Source organism: Solanum tuberosum, unplaced genomic scaffold, assembly GCF_000226075.1.
Source record: "Solanum tuberosum cultivar DM 1-3 516 R44 unplaced genomic scaffold, SolTub_3.0 scf00360, whole genome shotgun sequence".
Lineage (NCBI taxonomy): Eukaryota > Viridiplantae > Streptophyta > Magnoliopsida > Solanales > Solanaceae > Solanum > Solanum tuberosum.
This window is the reverse complement of record NW_006239282.1, coordinates 416,960-431,470: the sequence shown is the minus strand read 5'-3', so window position 1 is coordinate 431,470 and position 14,511 is coordinate 416,960. Positions and strand designations below refer to the sequence as shown.

General features: G+C 35.8%; 1 protein-coding gene and 1 pseudogene across 4 annotated transcripts in view; one reads left to right on the top strand and one right to left on the bottom strand.

Moving 5' to 3' along the window:
• The window catches only part of LOC102580572 (mannosyl-oligosaccharide glucosidase GCS1), a 38,768-nt gene extending 28,003 nt beyond the window's left edge, over nt 1–10,765 (top strand). For 3 of the 4 annotated variants that reach the window (XM_015315332.1, XM_015315334.1, XM_015315335.1), the window contains 9 exons: nt 3,150–3,275; nt 4,178–4,245; nt 7,780–7,929; nt 8,005–8,055; nt 8,253–8,309; nt 9,237–9,386; nt 9,577–9,904; nt 10,103–10,166; nt 10,277–10,765. In XM_015315332.1, coding sequence (XP_015170818.1) covers nt 3,150–3,275; nt 4,178–4,245; nt 7,780–7,929; nt 8,005–8,055; nt 8,253–8,309; nt 9,237–9,386; nt 9,577–9,672 — 698 coding nt within the window. In that variant the 3' untranslated portion in view covers nt 9,673–9,904; nt 10,103–10,166; nt 10,277–10,765. Of the gene's footprint in view, nt 1–3,149; nt 3,276–4,177; nt 4,246–7,779; nt 7,930–8,004; nt 8,056–8,252; nt 8,310–9,236; nt 9,387–9,576; nt 9,905–10,035; nt 10,167–10,276 lie in introns of all 4 variants that reach the window. The other variant, XM_015315333.1, reaches the window with a different exon arrangement.
• A 1,020-nt stretch (nt 10,766–11,785) lies between these two features.
• The window catches only part of LOC102580243 (transforming growth factor-beta receptor-associated protein 1-like), a 28,049-nt pseudogene continuing 25,323 nt past the window's right edge, over nt 11,786–14,511 (bottom strand).

Here is a 14,511-nt window from a genome sequence, read left to right as displayed (position 1 = left end):
TGTTTATGGGGGGGGGGGGGGGGGTAGTTAAATCCCTTGAATGCGAAGACTCAGTGCACTTGCCAGTGCACTTGTGGAGCGAAAGATAATCTGCACAAAGCAGAACAGGACAGGAGATTCATTCAGTTCCTTATGGGACTGAGGAAGTATCCTCATGATCCACTGCCTTCGATGGCACAAGCCTTTCCCCTGCTAGTTCAGGATGAGAAAGAGGGGGAGATGAGGCCCTCAAATCAGCTTGTTGAGTCTACTGCTTTCAATTTCAATACGCATGGAAATCTAAATTTCAGGACAAACCATTCTGCCAATAGCAGCTCCTTTGGCTCTTTTTTGAGCCTTCATGTGGCCCCAATTTTCTCCTCTATTGGACTTGGTCCATGAAATACGTGTACTCGTGTAGCACTTAGCCCACTCCTTTCTATAATTGTTAGGCTTGAGTTCTTCTTCCACGATAAGCATCTTCTAGATTTCCCATTGAACTCTATCAACCTCTAATGCAAGTTTGCCACTGTGGATGCTATCAAGTCTCCTTCCTTATTTGAAGATCTTGCAAAACACAATAGATACTATAACTTAGTTATTTGGTGCTGGAGCTAACAAATAACATGTTAACATCAATGTTATCAAAAGCGAAAAGCTCAAAAAACTCTTGAGGTATGTTGGGGCTTTAAGCTCAAAACACAAATAAAGCGTGGACTTTATTGATAAAAGGCGCAAATGGAGAAAAAAAAATACAAATATGGATGTGTAGTCCAGGATTATTAATCACAAGCATGAATGATAAATATATGGACAAAGAACTTGAAAAAAATTATGATAAAGGGCTCGTTTGGCCATGCGATATGAAATCATGAGATGAAGTTGATGTTTTGTTTGGACATGCAATTTGGACTTTTATATTGTATGTTTTCTCATAAACATAAAAACCCCATAAGTTTTAAAACTATTAAAATTGTCACAATTCTTGATACAATCTTACCAAATAAGCAAAAATTTATAAAATCACATAATACACTACCACAAAGCTATTCTTAAAAAATACAACATTTATCGATCAAATCTTAGTTCAATAAAAAATAAAATTGAAAAATTATTTTTATTAATTCAATATAATCTTACCATAATAGTTGGTCTTGTCCTTGATATAATGATGAAAAATTATTTTTTATTAAATGTTGATTTGAATGAAGTAGTAATAAATTTGATAAAAAATAATGAATTTGGTGAATATAAATTGTAAACAAGAATTGATTTGAAGTAATAATAAATTTCACTTTGATGAGAATAATCTTTATATGAGATATAAATGATTTAAGATGTAATGATATGAATTATAAATTTTATTTATATATGAAACAAATCGCTAGTAGATACATGTGGTTCTTTTTTACAAAATATAAACTTGTGGGTCAACTTCTATATTTGGAAAATCCCAAATCATGATTTTTGGAGAATTTGGGATTTCATTTCATGATATTGAAATCGTGAGATGAAATCAGTGTGAAATCGCATGTCCAAAGGCTGATTTCATCTCATGATATGAAATCGCATGGCCAAACGCCTACAAAGTGAAATATCAATTGTTTGGTGTCACATCTTCAAGATCACGCTCATTGGCAAGGAAAAATATGCCTTAGAGTTTTGATGACGACACTGAAGCGCCCATAAAGCGAGGCTAAACACTCAACATGTTTTGCGCCTCGCTTTAGGGCTGAAGCGCGCCTTTGAAACACTGGCTTACATGAAAGTCAGGCACATGAAGCATGATAATGTAATATCAGGTGCACAAACAACAGAAACTGTTCCTGAGATGGGGGTTAGAGAGCCATTGGCTATTCTGACATAATTCATGTTAGGACTAAAATAGTAATTTTGTAAGTGTTTAGAGGAGCCTGTCGATGGTATGTATATACACTGTCTTTCTCGCCTTTTACTTGGATTTGATGTACCTGAGCTGAGGGTCTTCCGGAAACAGCCTCTCTACCTCGCACGAGGTAGTGGCAAGGTCTGCGTACACTCTACCCTCCCCAGACCCCACCTAGTGGGATTTTACTGGGTTGTTGTTGTTGTTGTTGTTGTTAGAGGAGCCTGTCATGTGTCTATTATCACTAGAATTAACAAATGAAGAATCAAGGTGAGCATTAAAGGCAATTACTGATTGCACATAATTAGATGTGGCAGCAAAAGGTGAGTCAAGTTCGGTCAGGAGTCGGCGAAAATGCTGAATTTCATCTGAAGACAGTTTTTCCCGAAGATGTTCTCCTGGATGTCTCCACATTTTCTAGAATATTAGCCAAACCCCTCGATGGACCTACACATTTTCCCCCATGATTAATGTTGGTATGCCGTGTAGTTTCCAACATGACTCTTTTGTATGCCTTGGTTTTCCACAATAATCACACTGTATGTAACTTTTATGTGAAGTGCTCAGCTATTGGTTGTTCAGGAGAGACAGTTAACCCTGATTTTTCAGTTGATGCCTGATGCAATATGACACCTCATCGGCTCTCTTCTTGTTGATCAGAGGAGTATGCATTCTAGGAACCAAGAATTTGAATGCTGATTTGATCATACACACTTTCCTTTTAAACCAATTTTTGAAAGAAAACTGCATCATCGGAGCACTCTGCTTGGAGATCCTGGTAATAGTCAATGTCCGGCCATAATTCAATTAAGGCGGAAGAATAATCGGTAGAAGTCAACTAACCTTGATTAGTGACATGCGTTTTGTTTTTAATTTCAAAAATCTGGCCATTATTACCCCTGCGAGAATGAGTGTCCTAGTTCAATTTCAAAAAAAATAAAAAATAAGTGCCCTAGTTGAATTTCAGATCTTTTCAGCAGTATCAAGCAATAAATATTGCTTAGAGATTCAGATCTGCTTTCAACAATGTGTATCTTCTTAATATTGTAGAGCTTGAACATATTCTTGCACTTTCCTCGAGTCTGAGGAACAACTTGCTAACTATGTGACAAAATTTCAGCTTACCGCCCATTTGCTGCAAGTTCTGCTCTATCCATCTCAACATTTTATGCATTGCAGACTTAATTGGACCCCGGTTTTCTCCATCTGTTCATAACGAAGTCTGGTTAAACAATTTTTTGAGTGGTGTGGTGGAACAGTAATCATAGTAAGTTACTTGTTTCAGATCTGATCTCCAAGCTGAAGAAAGAAAAGTTTGCTGCAACTGAGGCCAGGGATATCTCTGTCTTCTTGGATCGGGCATTTGTCCGCCTTGAAGCATGGTTCAAATGGTTTAACACAACTCAAGCCGGTAAGTTTCCTCTTTTGTGAATTTTATTTACAAAAAGGTCCATCTTTTACTGTTTTTACTAGTTGATAAGCTGGGAATGTGATGTTACTAGTTACTATGGTATCAGTCTAACTTCGGTTTGTTTATTAATATTTTCTGAATTTTTTTTTAAGAAGATAGCCTTCCGTTTGCCAGTGATCTTAAATTTATCTAATTCTTAGGTGTAGAATTAGTGGTGACCATGATTTACATTTGTCAGCTTTATTCCATTTGTTTCCGCTGTTAAGTTTGTGCCATTAAGTAATTCAGAACTGACAATGTGTGTTTTGGTTGGTACTGGATAAATTTGAAATATCTTTGTCGGTTCAAATGGAAAACATGTCAAACCGATATCACTTAACAATGTAACCTTCAAAGCCTTAAGATCTTGATAAGCTTGATATTATCTTTTATTTTACTCCATCAGAACTGTATCAATGAGACCCCACTTGTGGGATTACACTGGATTTGTTGTTGTTGTAAAACTGTATCAATGTAACAATAACCTTCAAGCTTGCTGCTGACGGTTGGCAGATAAGTCTTTGGAAGCTGAACTTTGGACGTTGCAATCTTCTTTGTAGACGTGTTTAAATCTGTGGTAGCTGTAGAAATACCAGTAGAAGAGGAAAACTTTCCAATTGGAAAATAACGTTTTTAGCACTTTATGTAATGAAAATTATAAAATACTTCAGCAAGGTTTTGCATCAAAAGGAATCGATGTAAAAGCTATCAAGTCTTGATGGTGAGGTGGGAAAAAATGTTTTGGCTTAATCTACAGAGCTCATGCTTTTCCCCAGATTTTTGAACTACACGCTTTCCTTTTTCTGATCTTCTATTTGAGTTGCATGTGATTGTTCCTGACCTGTTAAGTTTTTCAATTGCAGGAAAGGAAATGGGTAGCTATTACTGGCATGGAAGAGATACTGCAACGACCCGTGAACTAAATCCTAAGGTTTTGATCTAAAATATGTCTATGCTGAAAACTTCTCTACTGATGTACTTTTCTTTCCTTTTTTCTTGAAAGCTGATAGGTAATATCATTTCATGGGTAATTTTTAGTCTCCTCTCGTCAAATACAATTTCTGAAATCTTGGAGGACCTATATTAGATCCCTAATCACTCAATAACAAAACCTTGTTTTTCTTTTTGTAATTATTATTTATGTGGACCAATAAATGAGATGTGTAGAGAATAAGCTAGAGAAGAAGTAACAAATTTGGCAAAGCATGAGAGCCATATCCTTCAGCCCTGCAATATTTATATTATGCAGACCCTATTTACAATGATCTAGTTAGATTGTAAATCACTTAACTTCACATGTTTCTAGATAGTAGATAGCCAAATAGAGATAGCTATGGGGATACCACATTGAGAAATGTAAATAATGTATGCGTCTTTAACCTATAAAAGGATATATGTAGAAGACATCTTCTCTTGTTTCTCTCAGTTCTCTCTTCCTTGTTTATTTCTCACATGGGATCAAAGCATTTACAATCTTTGTGAAAAATATGAGTAGTTTCTGCCTCTGGTGGGAGGCCTTATGCTGCCTGTATGAACTGAGTTTTCCATTCTTTCACAATTAGTATCGTGTCTTTTCACAACCAGTTCTCTCTATCTGTTCTATGGACTTGAAGAAGATTACTCACAATCAGAACCAGTTGTCATAGTGAATCGCAAGAATTTGAGGCTTTCGGGGAATTTTAGGGGAAAAACTGGACATAATGAGGAGGAAGTCAGAAATCTTGTTATTTCAATCGGAAGAGTAAGTTAGTGAAGATTTCAAGAAGAAGAAAAAGCTTCTTTGTATTTCTTGATGAATATACAACTCATGAGAAAAGGTACTTATGTGATGAGTCCTAAGACTAATTAAGGAGAGACAATATCACAAAAATATGAGTTGCTTCTGCCTCTGGTGTGAGGCCTTGCACTGCCTACATGAATGGAGTTTTCCATTCTTTCACAATTACTATCGTCTCTTTTCACAACCAGTTCTCTCTATCTATTCTATTGACTTGAAGAAGATTACTCACAATCAGAACCAGATGGCATAATGAATCACAAGAATTTGAGGCTTTTGGTGAATTTTAGGGAAAAACTGGACATAACGAGGAGGAAGTATCGGAAGAGTAAGTTAGTGAAGATTTCAAGAAGAAGAAAAAGCTTCTTTGTATTTCTTGAGGAATATACAACTCATGAGAATGGGTACTGGGTACTTATAGAATGAGTCCTAAGACTAAATAAGGAGAGACAATATCACATAATCAATTTCAATCCATTACATTCAGTACAAATTACAATATCATTCTCCTCCTGTAATTAAGCTATCAAATCAATCAACACTCCCCCCTCAAGTTGGTGCAAAGATGTCGCACATGCCCGACTTGCAAACCAGTGTATGAAAAGTTTGTTTGTTGAGGCCTTTGGTAAACACATTAGCTAGTTGCTTTTCTGCTGACACATGGACCAAACTCAGGATACCATTCGTAACTTTTTCTTTGATGAAGCGTCGATCAATTTCAACATGCTTTGTTCCGTCATGTTGGACTGGATTTAGAGCTATAATGATTGCAGTCTTGTTGTCACAATACAAGGAAAGTTCCCTTTTCCAGACAATCTCAATTCCTCTAGTAGCTTTTGTAATCACAAAAGTTCACAAACACCTTGGTCCATAGCTCTATAGTCTGCCCTCCACACTCGATCTAGCAACTACACTTTGCTTTGTGCAGTAACCAGGTTTCCTCCTACAATTGTCTAGTAACCAGATGTAGATCTTCTGTCATATAGAGATCTAGCCCAATCCGCATCTGTAAAGGCTTCTATTTGGAGAAATATAGACCTTTCCCTGGAGGCGACTTCAGATACCGCAATATGTGAAAGACAACTTGCATATGAGGATCTCGGGGATCATGCATGAACTAACTCACCATACTAACTGAATAGGCTATGTCTAGTCCAATATGAGAGAGATAAATGAGTCTTCCAACCAGCCTATGATATAACTCCTTATAAACCGAATCCAACTCTACTCTGTAATTTGTGGTTACTTTCAATGGATGATTCTGTTGGTTTGCAACCTGTCATGCCAGTTTCTTTCAAGAGGTCAAGAATATACTTCCTTTGAGAAATAAAGATTCCTCTTTTTGATTTAGTAACCTCGATTCCCAAGAAGTATTGCAGTTTTCCAAGATCCTTGATCTCGAATTCTTGTGCCAACAACTTCTTCAATCGGGCTATCTCCTCTTTGTCATCTCCTGTCATTACTATGTGATCAACATAAACTACGACAAGATTGTGTTTACCTTTGATGTCTAATGAAGAGGGTTAATCAACATTGCTTTGTTGGTAATCAAAGGACATCATTACTTTGCAGAATATGTCAAACCAAGCTCTAGGAGATTGCTTCTTTCCGTACAAGGCTTTCGAGGGTGCATAGTGTTTAGAAGCCATGCCATCACAAGGAAATTATTAGAATTCACGGACGGTATCTGCCAGAACTTAGATGGGAAGTGTCAGAATAGTCCTGCGACCTGAGATCTGGAAATATTTTTTGGGAGAAGTCACCGGGAAGTTGTAGATCTGGCCGGAAAGCTAGCTGCCGCGCCAGGACCCTAATTTTGAGATCGGGAAAAATAAAAAACTGGTAGAGATAGGCTCGGACTGTTCCAGTGACCCCAACAGGAAAAAAAAATCCAAAAGAAACTGACCAGAAGGGGATTGTGTTGCGGACAACCAACCAAGAGAGAGAAAACTTGACCTCTTCGGTAAAAACATAACCCTTGTGCTGCACAGTAGATAGCTCACCTCAGAAAGACATCAATGGCTCTGATACCATGAAACTTTCAAGAAGAAGAAAAAGCTTCTTTGTATTTCTTGATGAATATACAATCCATGAGAAATGGGTACTTATACAATGAGTCGTAAGACTAAATAAGGAAAAACAATATCACATGATCAATTACATTCAATATAAAATCATTCTACTCCTATAATTAAGCTATCAGTGTAAATCAACAGTAAGGAAGAAGCAATCGAAATGAAAGAGCACCTAAAGGCTGGGTGACTGTTAAATTATGATAGTAGAAACATCAAGGAAAATTTAGGGCAACTCTTAATCGCAGGACTTGTTAAGGGTTTGGTCTAGAAATTAGGAGTAGTATCTGCCTTTATGAACGGGATACTCTTTTCTTGTCTAGGTTCTTTTTCCTTTTGGGTAAGATATACTCATTTTGTAAGGGTTGCATCCAGGGATGCTCTTATTTATTAAATAATAATATACCAAACAAAAAATGAGCCAGACATTCTTCCAGAGCATGAACAAAATTAAGCATACGATAGAACAAATAAAGGATCAGTGTAAAGATAATGGCATAAAGAACAAGTAACATGTTAAATGGAATGTTTTATCTCCCTAAGTCATTCCTGCAGCTGATATAATTTGCTTCATGCATGAATTGACCATAGAACCTACCATTTTTGGCTTCTACAGACCTTATCTTCTGGATTGGATGATTATCCACGTGCATCTCACCCAAGTGAAGATGAACGTCACGTGGATCTTAGATGCTGGATGCATCTTGCAGCAGATTCCATGCACTCAATAGCAGAGCTTCTGAAGATGGATAAAGATATCAAAAAGGTATAGTAAATACACAAGTTTCTTAAAGCATCATTGTCTTGCAAAATTTGCTGAGTCCTGCAATAACTCTTGCAGGAGTATAGTTCAACTGCAAAGCTTCTCTCAGATTTTGAACTTCTTAACAAGGTACAGTATCTTCTAATTTCTAAGCATTCTTATTTCTGATGGTATAAGGTTCTCTTAGTTGACTGTAGCACCATCTGGAAGGGTTTTATTATTGACTTGTAACTATATAGTAACAGGGTAACTGCTGCACCTGTTAAAGTGTCTGTAACACTTATTAGATATTAAAATTTATCTCAAATGTTCTTCTAATGTTTCAGATGCACTTAGACACTGCAAATGGAGCTTATTGTGATTATGGAAATCATACAGAGAAGGTATGTGGTTTATCATATTAACATGTCTGACCATTGTCTGGGGGCAGAGTATGCATAGTTTATTGTAAATGATGATTGGTGCAGATTTTATTCATGCTTGCTATATTCCAAACATGATCAGGTTCGTCATGGTCTTATCCATGATTTGTTCATTGATAGTATTGTCTGATGTATTTAAGTGCTGTTTTACCTTACTTAGCACATTGCACTTCAGAAAACCTAGGTGGGTTTTATCAGGCAAACAGTGAATCCCAAGGTAAAGAGAAATGCATGTAAATTTCTGAAACCTTTATGAATGAATCTATCAATCAACTTTGTTCCCTATACCCAAATTGAGGAAACCTGATCTAGAAGCATTCTTTTAACCTCATAGTGCAAATCAAAATAATTTATCTTTAAGCATCTCAAGCTTAAATTCAAAGGAGCCCGTAATAAATGTTTCTGGAGGAGAACATAAATCGAGTTTTTTCTTACAAGCAAAAGTGAACTAATAAGAAACCTACTTGAGTCCTTAATGACAATTTTAAGTTGGAAAGGACCAAGTAATATTTATGTTCCAATAGGTTTCAACACAGTGTTTCCTGATTTTCAAAAATATACGTTAATTCATCCATTTTAGATATTTCTCACAATCTTTACTAACCCCCCCCCCCCCCCCCCACCCCCCCAAAAAAAAAAAAAAAAAAAAATTGATAGTACTGACCAACCTAATAACCAAGCACCCCAACAAATGTCATCCCTACTCACCAAATCAAATGTTGTTGTGGATGTGGTGAAGTCAATTAATTGAGTAATTAATTATATTTTTAAGTAGCTTTATTTATTATTCTAGAATATGATTTATGTTTCCCTGTCCCTGTGGCGGTGGGTTATGGGCCATGAGAAGTGGTGTATCTTCTTTTCTCGACAACGCTCTTTTCATTTCAGGTTCAATTAACTTGGAAAATAGTGGAGACTGGAAGCAACTACCCAAGGCGAGAGTTCGTACGAGAAGTCCTAGAGAAACCTGTTCTACAACTGGTTCCTCATCTTGGTTATGTTAGCCTTTTCCCATTTATCCTCAGGCTTATTCCACCTGTAAGTCTTTTAGCATTGTTTCAGCAATATAATAATTCCAGTTGTTTAACTCTTGATTTGCTTTTATATTTATATTCAACTTTTTTGGCTAGATAGTGGCAGTAAAATGCTCTATTCTTTCTTCCTTTTTTGGCATCTCTTGTTTGATCTGGTCATTTTGAATTGCTCGTGCATGCTTATTTTCATTCAGGACTCACAGATACTTGAGAGTCAGCTTGACCTCATCTCCAATAAGAGCATTTTGTGGACTGATTTTGGGCTGAGATCCCTACCAAAAACAAGGTGATGCAGTTTCTGATATATGTGCTCACTATACTAGTGTATTACTATGATACTATCTATTCGTAGTTTCTTCATTAAGAACATCTAAAGAAATGTTACTTCTCTGTTTTCTTTGGGTTGTGCCAGCTCCATGTATATGAAACGTAATACGGAGCATGATGCTCCATATTGGAGAGGGCCTATCTGGATACCCTTGAATTATTTGATTGTTTCGTCTCTTCATCACTACTCTCAAGGTACGAAATGAACAACAAAAATCTTACTATAGATACTCTTTATCCTCCGTAAATACTTATTCGTACACCGTGCTTTCTTTGGTAATGGACTCATCTCCTGCATTCATTGGTTTGTGTAAATACTAATGCAGGTAAGTTTTCACCCTTGATCCTTCCTGAGATCCTTATGTTAATTTATTTTTGTTTCAACTTTTGAAGTGCCTGGACCATACAGAGAAAGAGCCAAAACCGTCTATAATGAATTGAGGAGCAATTTGATAAGGTACTGGTGTTCTCCCACCTGAAACTGTTCCTTGATATTCTTAATACATTATGGTGGCTGCTCAGATCTGTGGTATATACATGATAATGTTTGCATTTTTAACGTCACAGAAATATCGTTGGGAACTATAAACGGACAGGGTACCTGTGGGAACAATATGACCAGAAGAAAGGTAAAGGGAAAGGTGCACGCCTGTTTACTGGATGGACAGCAACTGTGCTATTGATCATGGCAGAAGCTTACCATGAAGTTTAGTATCATGTTGCAAAAGCAATCATTTTTGACATATTGAATTCAGACGTATACAACTACTAGATAATGCATCTCCAAAAAAATAAATACATTTTACTAAAGATTTGAAGGTAACTTCTTCTATTCCCTCAAGAGTTATGTTGACATATTGCAAATGTGAAACTGGGAAGAGCAATACTCGCCATGATGTGCTGATTTAGTTCATCTTACGTAATTTATTCAGTATGGTGAGGATTCATCATCAATTGAAAAAATTACATAGTAAGGCAAACATGTTATATGTATTTACTATACACAATTATAGTTTATTAGAGTGAGTTAGGGTTTTATAGTAATTTTTTAGCTCATCTCTCGCTTGCTTCTTCCTCTCTCTCTGTGCAATTGACAGAATACAATTTTATTAGATATGACAATGATACAAATATAAATTGTAACAGTCAATAATACAAATACTAGCTGTCAACTGTACAAAAAAAATTCAGTGATACAAAATATAAATGAGATATTTCGACTATACATATCCTTGTTTATGATTTAAAACATAAATGGTATATTTCAATGATACTAATAAAATGGTTTTTTAATGCAATAAATGGTAACAAATGCAAGTATAAGTACAGACACGCGAGGCAACAAATGCAAATGCATATGCATATACATATACAAACACGCATTGCAACACATTAACACAAATACGTAAGGCAATAGATGAATACAAATATATTTTTTATAAAATACAACATTGATTCAATTGTATTTGTTGATACAATTATATTTGTTAATACAAATTATTCGCTAATACAGTTGATACAATTAATTTGTATCAATGGATACAATAGTTTTTTATACAAATTGTGTTCGTTGATAAAAAAAAAAAGTATATTCGTGGATACATTTTTCATACAATTGATTTGTATCAATGAGTACAATAGTTTTTTATACAAACTATATTCATTAATACACTTGATGCAATTGATTTGTATAAATAAATACGATTATTTTTTTAATACAAATTGTATTTTGTTAATACGCTTGATACAATTGACTTGTATCAATGAATATAATATTTTTATACAAATTAATTGTATTAGTAATACAATTATCGACCAGATATACATTTAATATAAAAAATACAATTGAATACATTTGATAAAATTGTATATCTCACGCCTCCCTCGCCCAATATGGTTCGCCTCTCTATCATTTGTGAAAGTTTCCCATAAAGAATGACACAAGTTGAATCAAAACAAAGGGACAAGTTTCTTTTTATTTCCCGTCTCTAATAAAAGGACACATTTATTTACTTCTCCTGTTTCACATTCACAAACTTTTAAAAAGATACAATACTCAATTTCCACATGACAATATACAGAAAGAAAAATGTTTATCTGAGAAGAAAAATGATATAATATACATTCTGCTTCTAGAGCTGATCAGCAGCCTTAAAAACATAACAGCTCTAGAGAAAAATGATAATCAACATTACACAAAGACATTTCTTCATCATCACCGGAATACAAAGTTGCATAATTGCTACATTCGAGTTTTACTGCCGACTTCAACAACTGAGGGGATGATGCTGAATTCCACAACCTAACACCATGAGCCACTGTGCAAATTCAAAACCACGGCGCCCTGGGCACAAGTGCATAAGAAATCACTTCTTAGCTTTAGTGTCTTTGCTCATGAGTGTGCACGGACGGAGAAGTTACCGAGGATCTCTTGCTCTTTTGCCTTCTACTGAAGCAAATATACATTAGAGTCGCATCATATCAACTATGGGTGTGTAGTGGGTTTCCCATGAAATGAGCTGCAGACATTATAATTTAACCACATATGTAGTGAGGGCTAAAGCCAAGTCAGTCCATGCTTGGAGCATCCCAATCAAAGTCACAGGTCCTTAGTAGCATATCACCTTGTCACTAACCAACCTGGTTTATATAAAGTATCTTTCTTAAAATCGCGACCTGACACGGAGGTTGACTCACCTTGACGACGAAAGCACTGCGATGAAAGCATTACACAGGATCATGATCAATATTTTAGCACAATAAACCTTGTAAATTTAGTCTCCCTATCCTTCCACTAAAATCAGTCAGCACAGTTGACAAACATACAATTTTTTTTAACAAGATATATAATGTTTCTGCACAAAACCTCTCAATCAAGCTAAAAGTCCATGTCAGGCAGAAAATTCAATAAATAAATGAAAACATGACAAACCTTGTAACACACTATGGTATCATCTGGATACATCGCAAACAGTTTGGTTCCAAGTCGAGCATGGCAAGAGTCACAGACACTCTCATCATTTATCAAAACATGTCGTGATCTTTCCTCAAACCTTGCCAAGCTTGCATCAATATCCAAAGCACGAGATAGATTATGGACAATCTGTAGAATTAAATATCATCAGATGCCATGAGCAAAGTATATTAATTATTCTATGTTGATTCCAGTAACTAATTAGCATAATTTTAGGAGACTATATTTTTCGTCCTAGAGTAGTTATAGGAATATAATATTTCCTTTTAGTGTAATTAAGTCACTACATAATTAGTAAGGATTCACTTGTATAAATACAACATCTCATGCATACTAAAATACAAAGTTAGCCTTTTTTTCCCCTTCTGGTACCGTTTCTTACTTGATCAAGGTCTTGTTTGCTCTTATATTAAATCTAGAAACTTGTTTGGTTATAATCAAAAACATGGCTTTTAAATATTATGCACCCCGAATCTTAAAGCAATACTTATCTATTGAAAAAAACTGAAATTCAATTAAGCGCACTTACTCTTGCAAGGGTAATGATGCCCAGATCTTTGAGATTCGAAATAAAATACATGTTACAAAGCAAAGTGAGTTGACCATGACTAATACTTATTCCGAGTTAAGTGTGCTATGGCCAGGAGATTGACTATTATCAAGATCTTCAAGTGAAGTGTCTTTCCACAATTGGTTGAAAAGGAAAGGGTATGATTTTGTAGCTGATTTGAACCAAGAATATGATCAAAGCAGAGTTAAAGTTCTTGGCAAGTTCATTTTTCTTCTCTTGAAGATGCATGCTCCTATGAAGAGAGTCGATGAGGTGCATGCAGTAACAAGCTCCAATAAATAGTCGGAGTCAATTGTCTTTCATGAATAGCCAAGGATGATCACTTCTATAAAGATTACTTGCACTGTGATTATTGTAAAAAGTCAAGGCATACAGTGGAGACATGCGGGAAACTACATGACAGACCGCATACCATCAAAGAGGTCATGGGGGAAAACGTGTAGGTCCTAGGTGATTTTTCCAATATGTCCTGATTTGAAAACTTCCCTTAAGGGGAGACTGTTGGACATATTGGAAAAATCACCTAGGATTTTTGAATCTACTGGGATTTGAACTGGAGACCTCATGTTCTCAACCCACTTGATTGACCACTAGGCCACAAACCTTGAATGCACTGTGAAAAATAAATGTGATAACTCGATTGAAGGATTCAAAGCAAGATTGGTGAATAAACTTACGGAGTTGATTATCAGGAAATGTTTACCATAGTTGCAAAGACGAACAATCTAAGAATTCTATTGTCTTGTGCAGCTAATCTTGATTGGGCATTACAAAAATTGGATGTGAAGAATACATTTCTTCATGGAGACATGGAATAAGTGTATAAGGAGATTCCTCCCAAATTTGATACTGAACAAAGTCAAAGGAAAGGAGTGAAAACTGAAGAAAGAACTGAAGCAATCTCCTCGAACTTGGTTTGACTTATTCTTCTGTTACCAACAAAGCTGGCATACGATCACACCCTCTTTGACAAGACATCAAAAGGTAAAGTCACTCTGCTCATCATTTATGTTGATGACATAGTAATGACAGGAGATGACAAAAGAGACGATGGCCTGATTGAAGAAGTTGTTAGCACAAGAATTTGAAATCACAGATCTAAAAAAGTTGTACTATTTTTTGGGAATTTATGTTGCTAGATCAAGAGAATCTTTCTTTCTCAAAAGGAAGTGTATTCAAGATCTCTTTAAAGAAACTGGGATGACAAGTTGAAAGCGAGCAGAATCAATTATTGAAAGCAATCACAAGTACAAACAG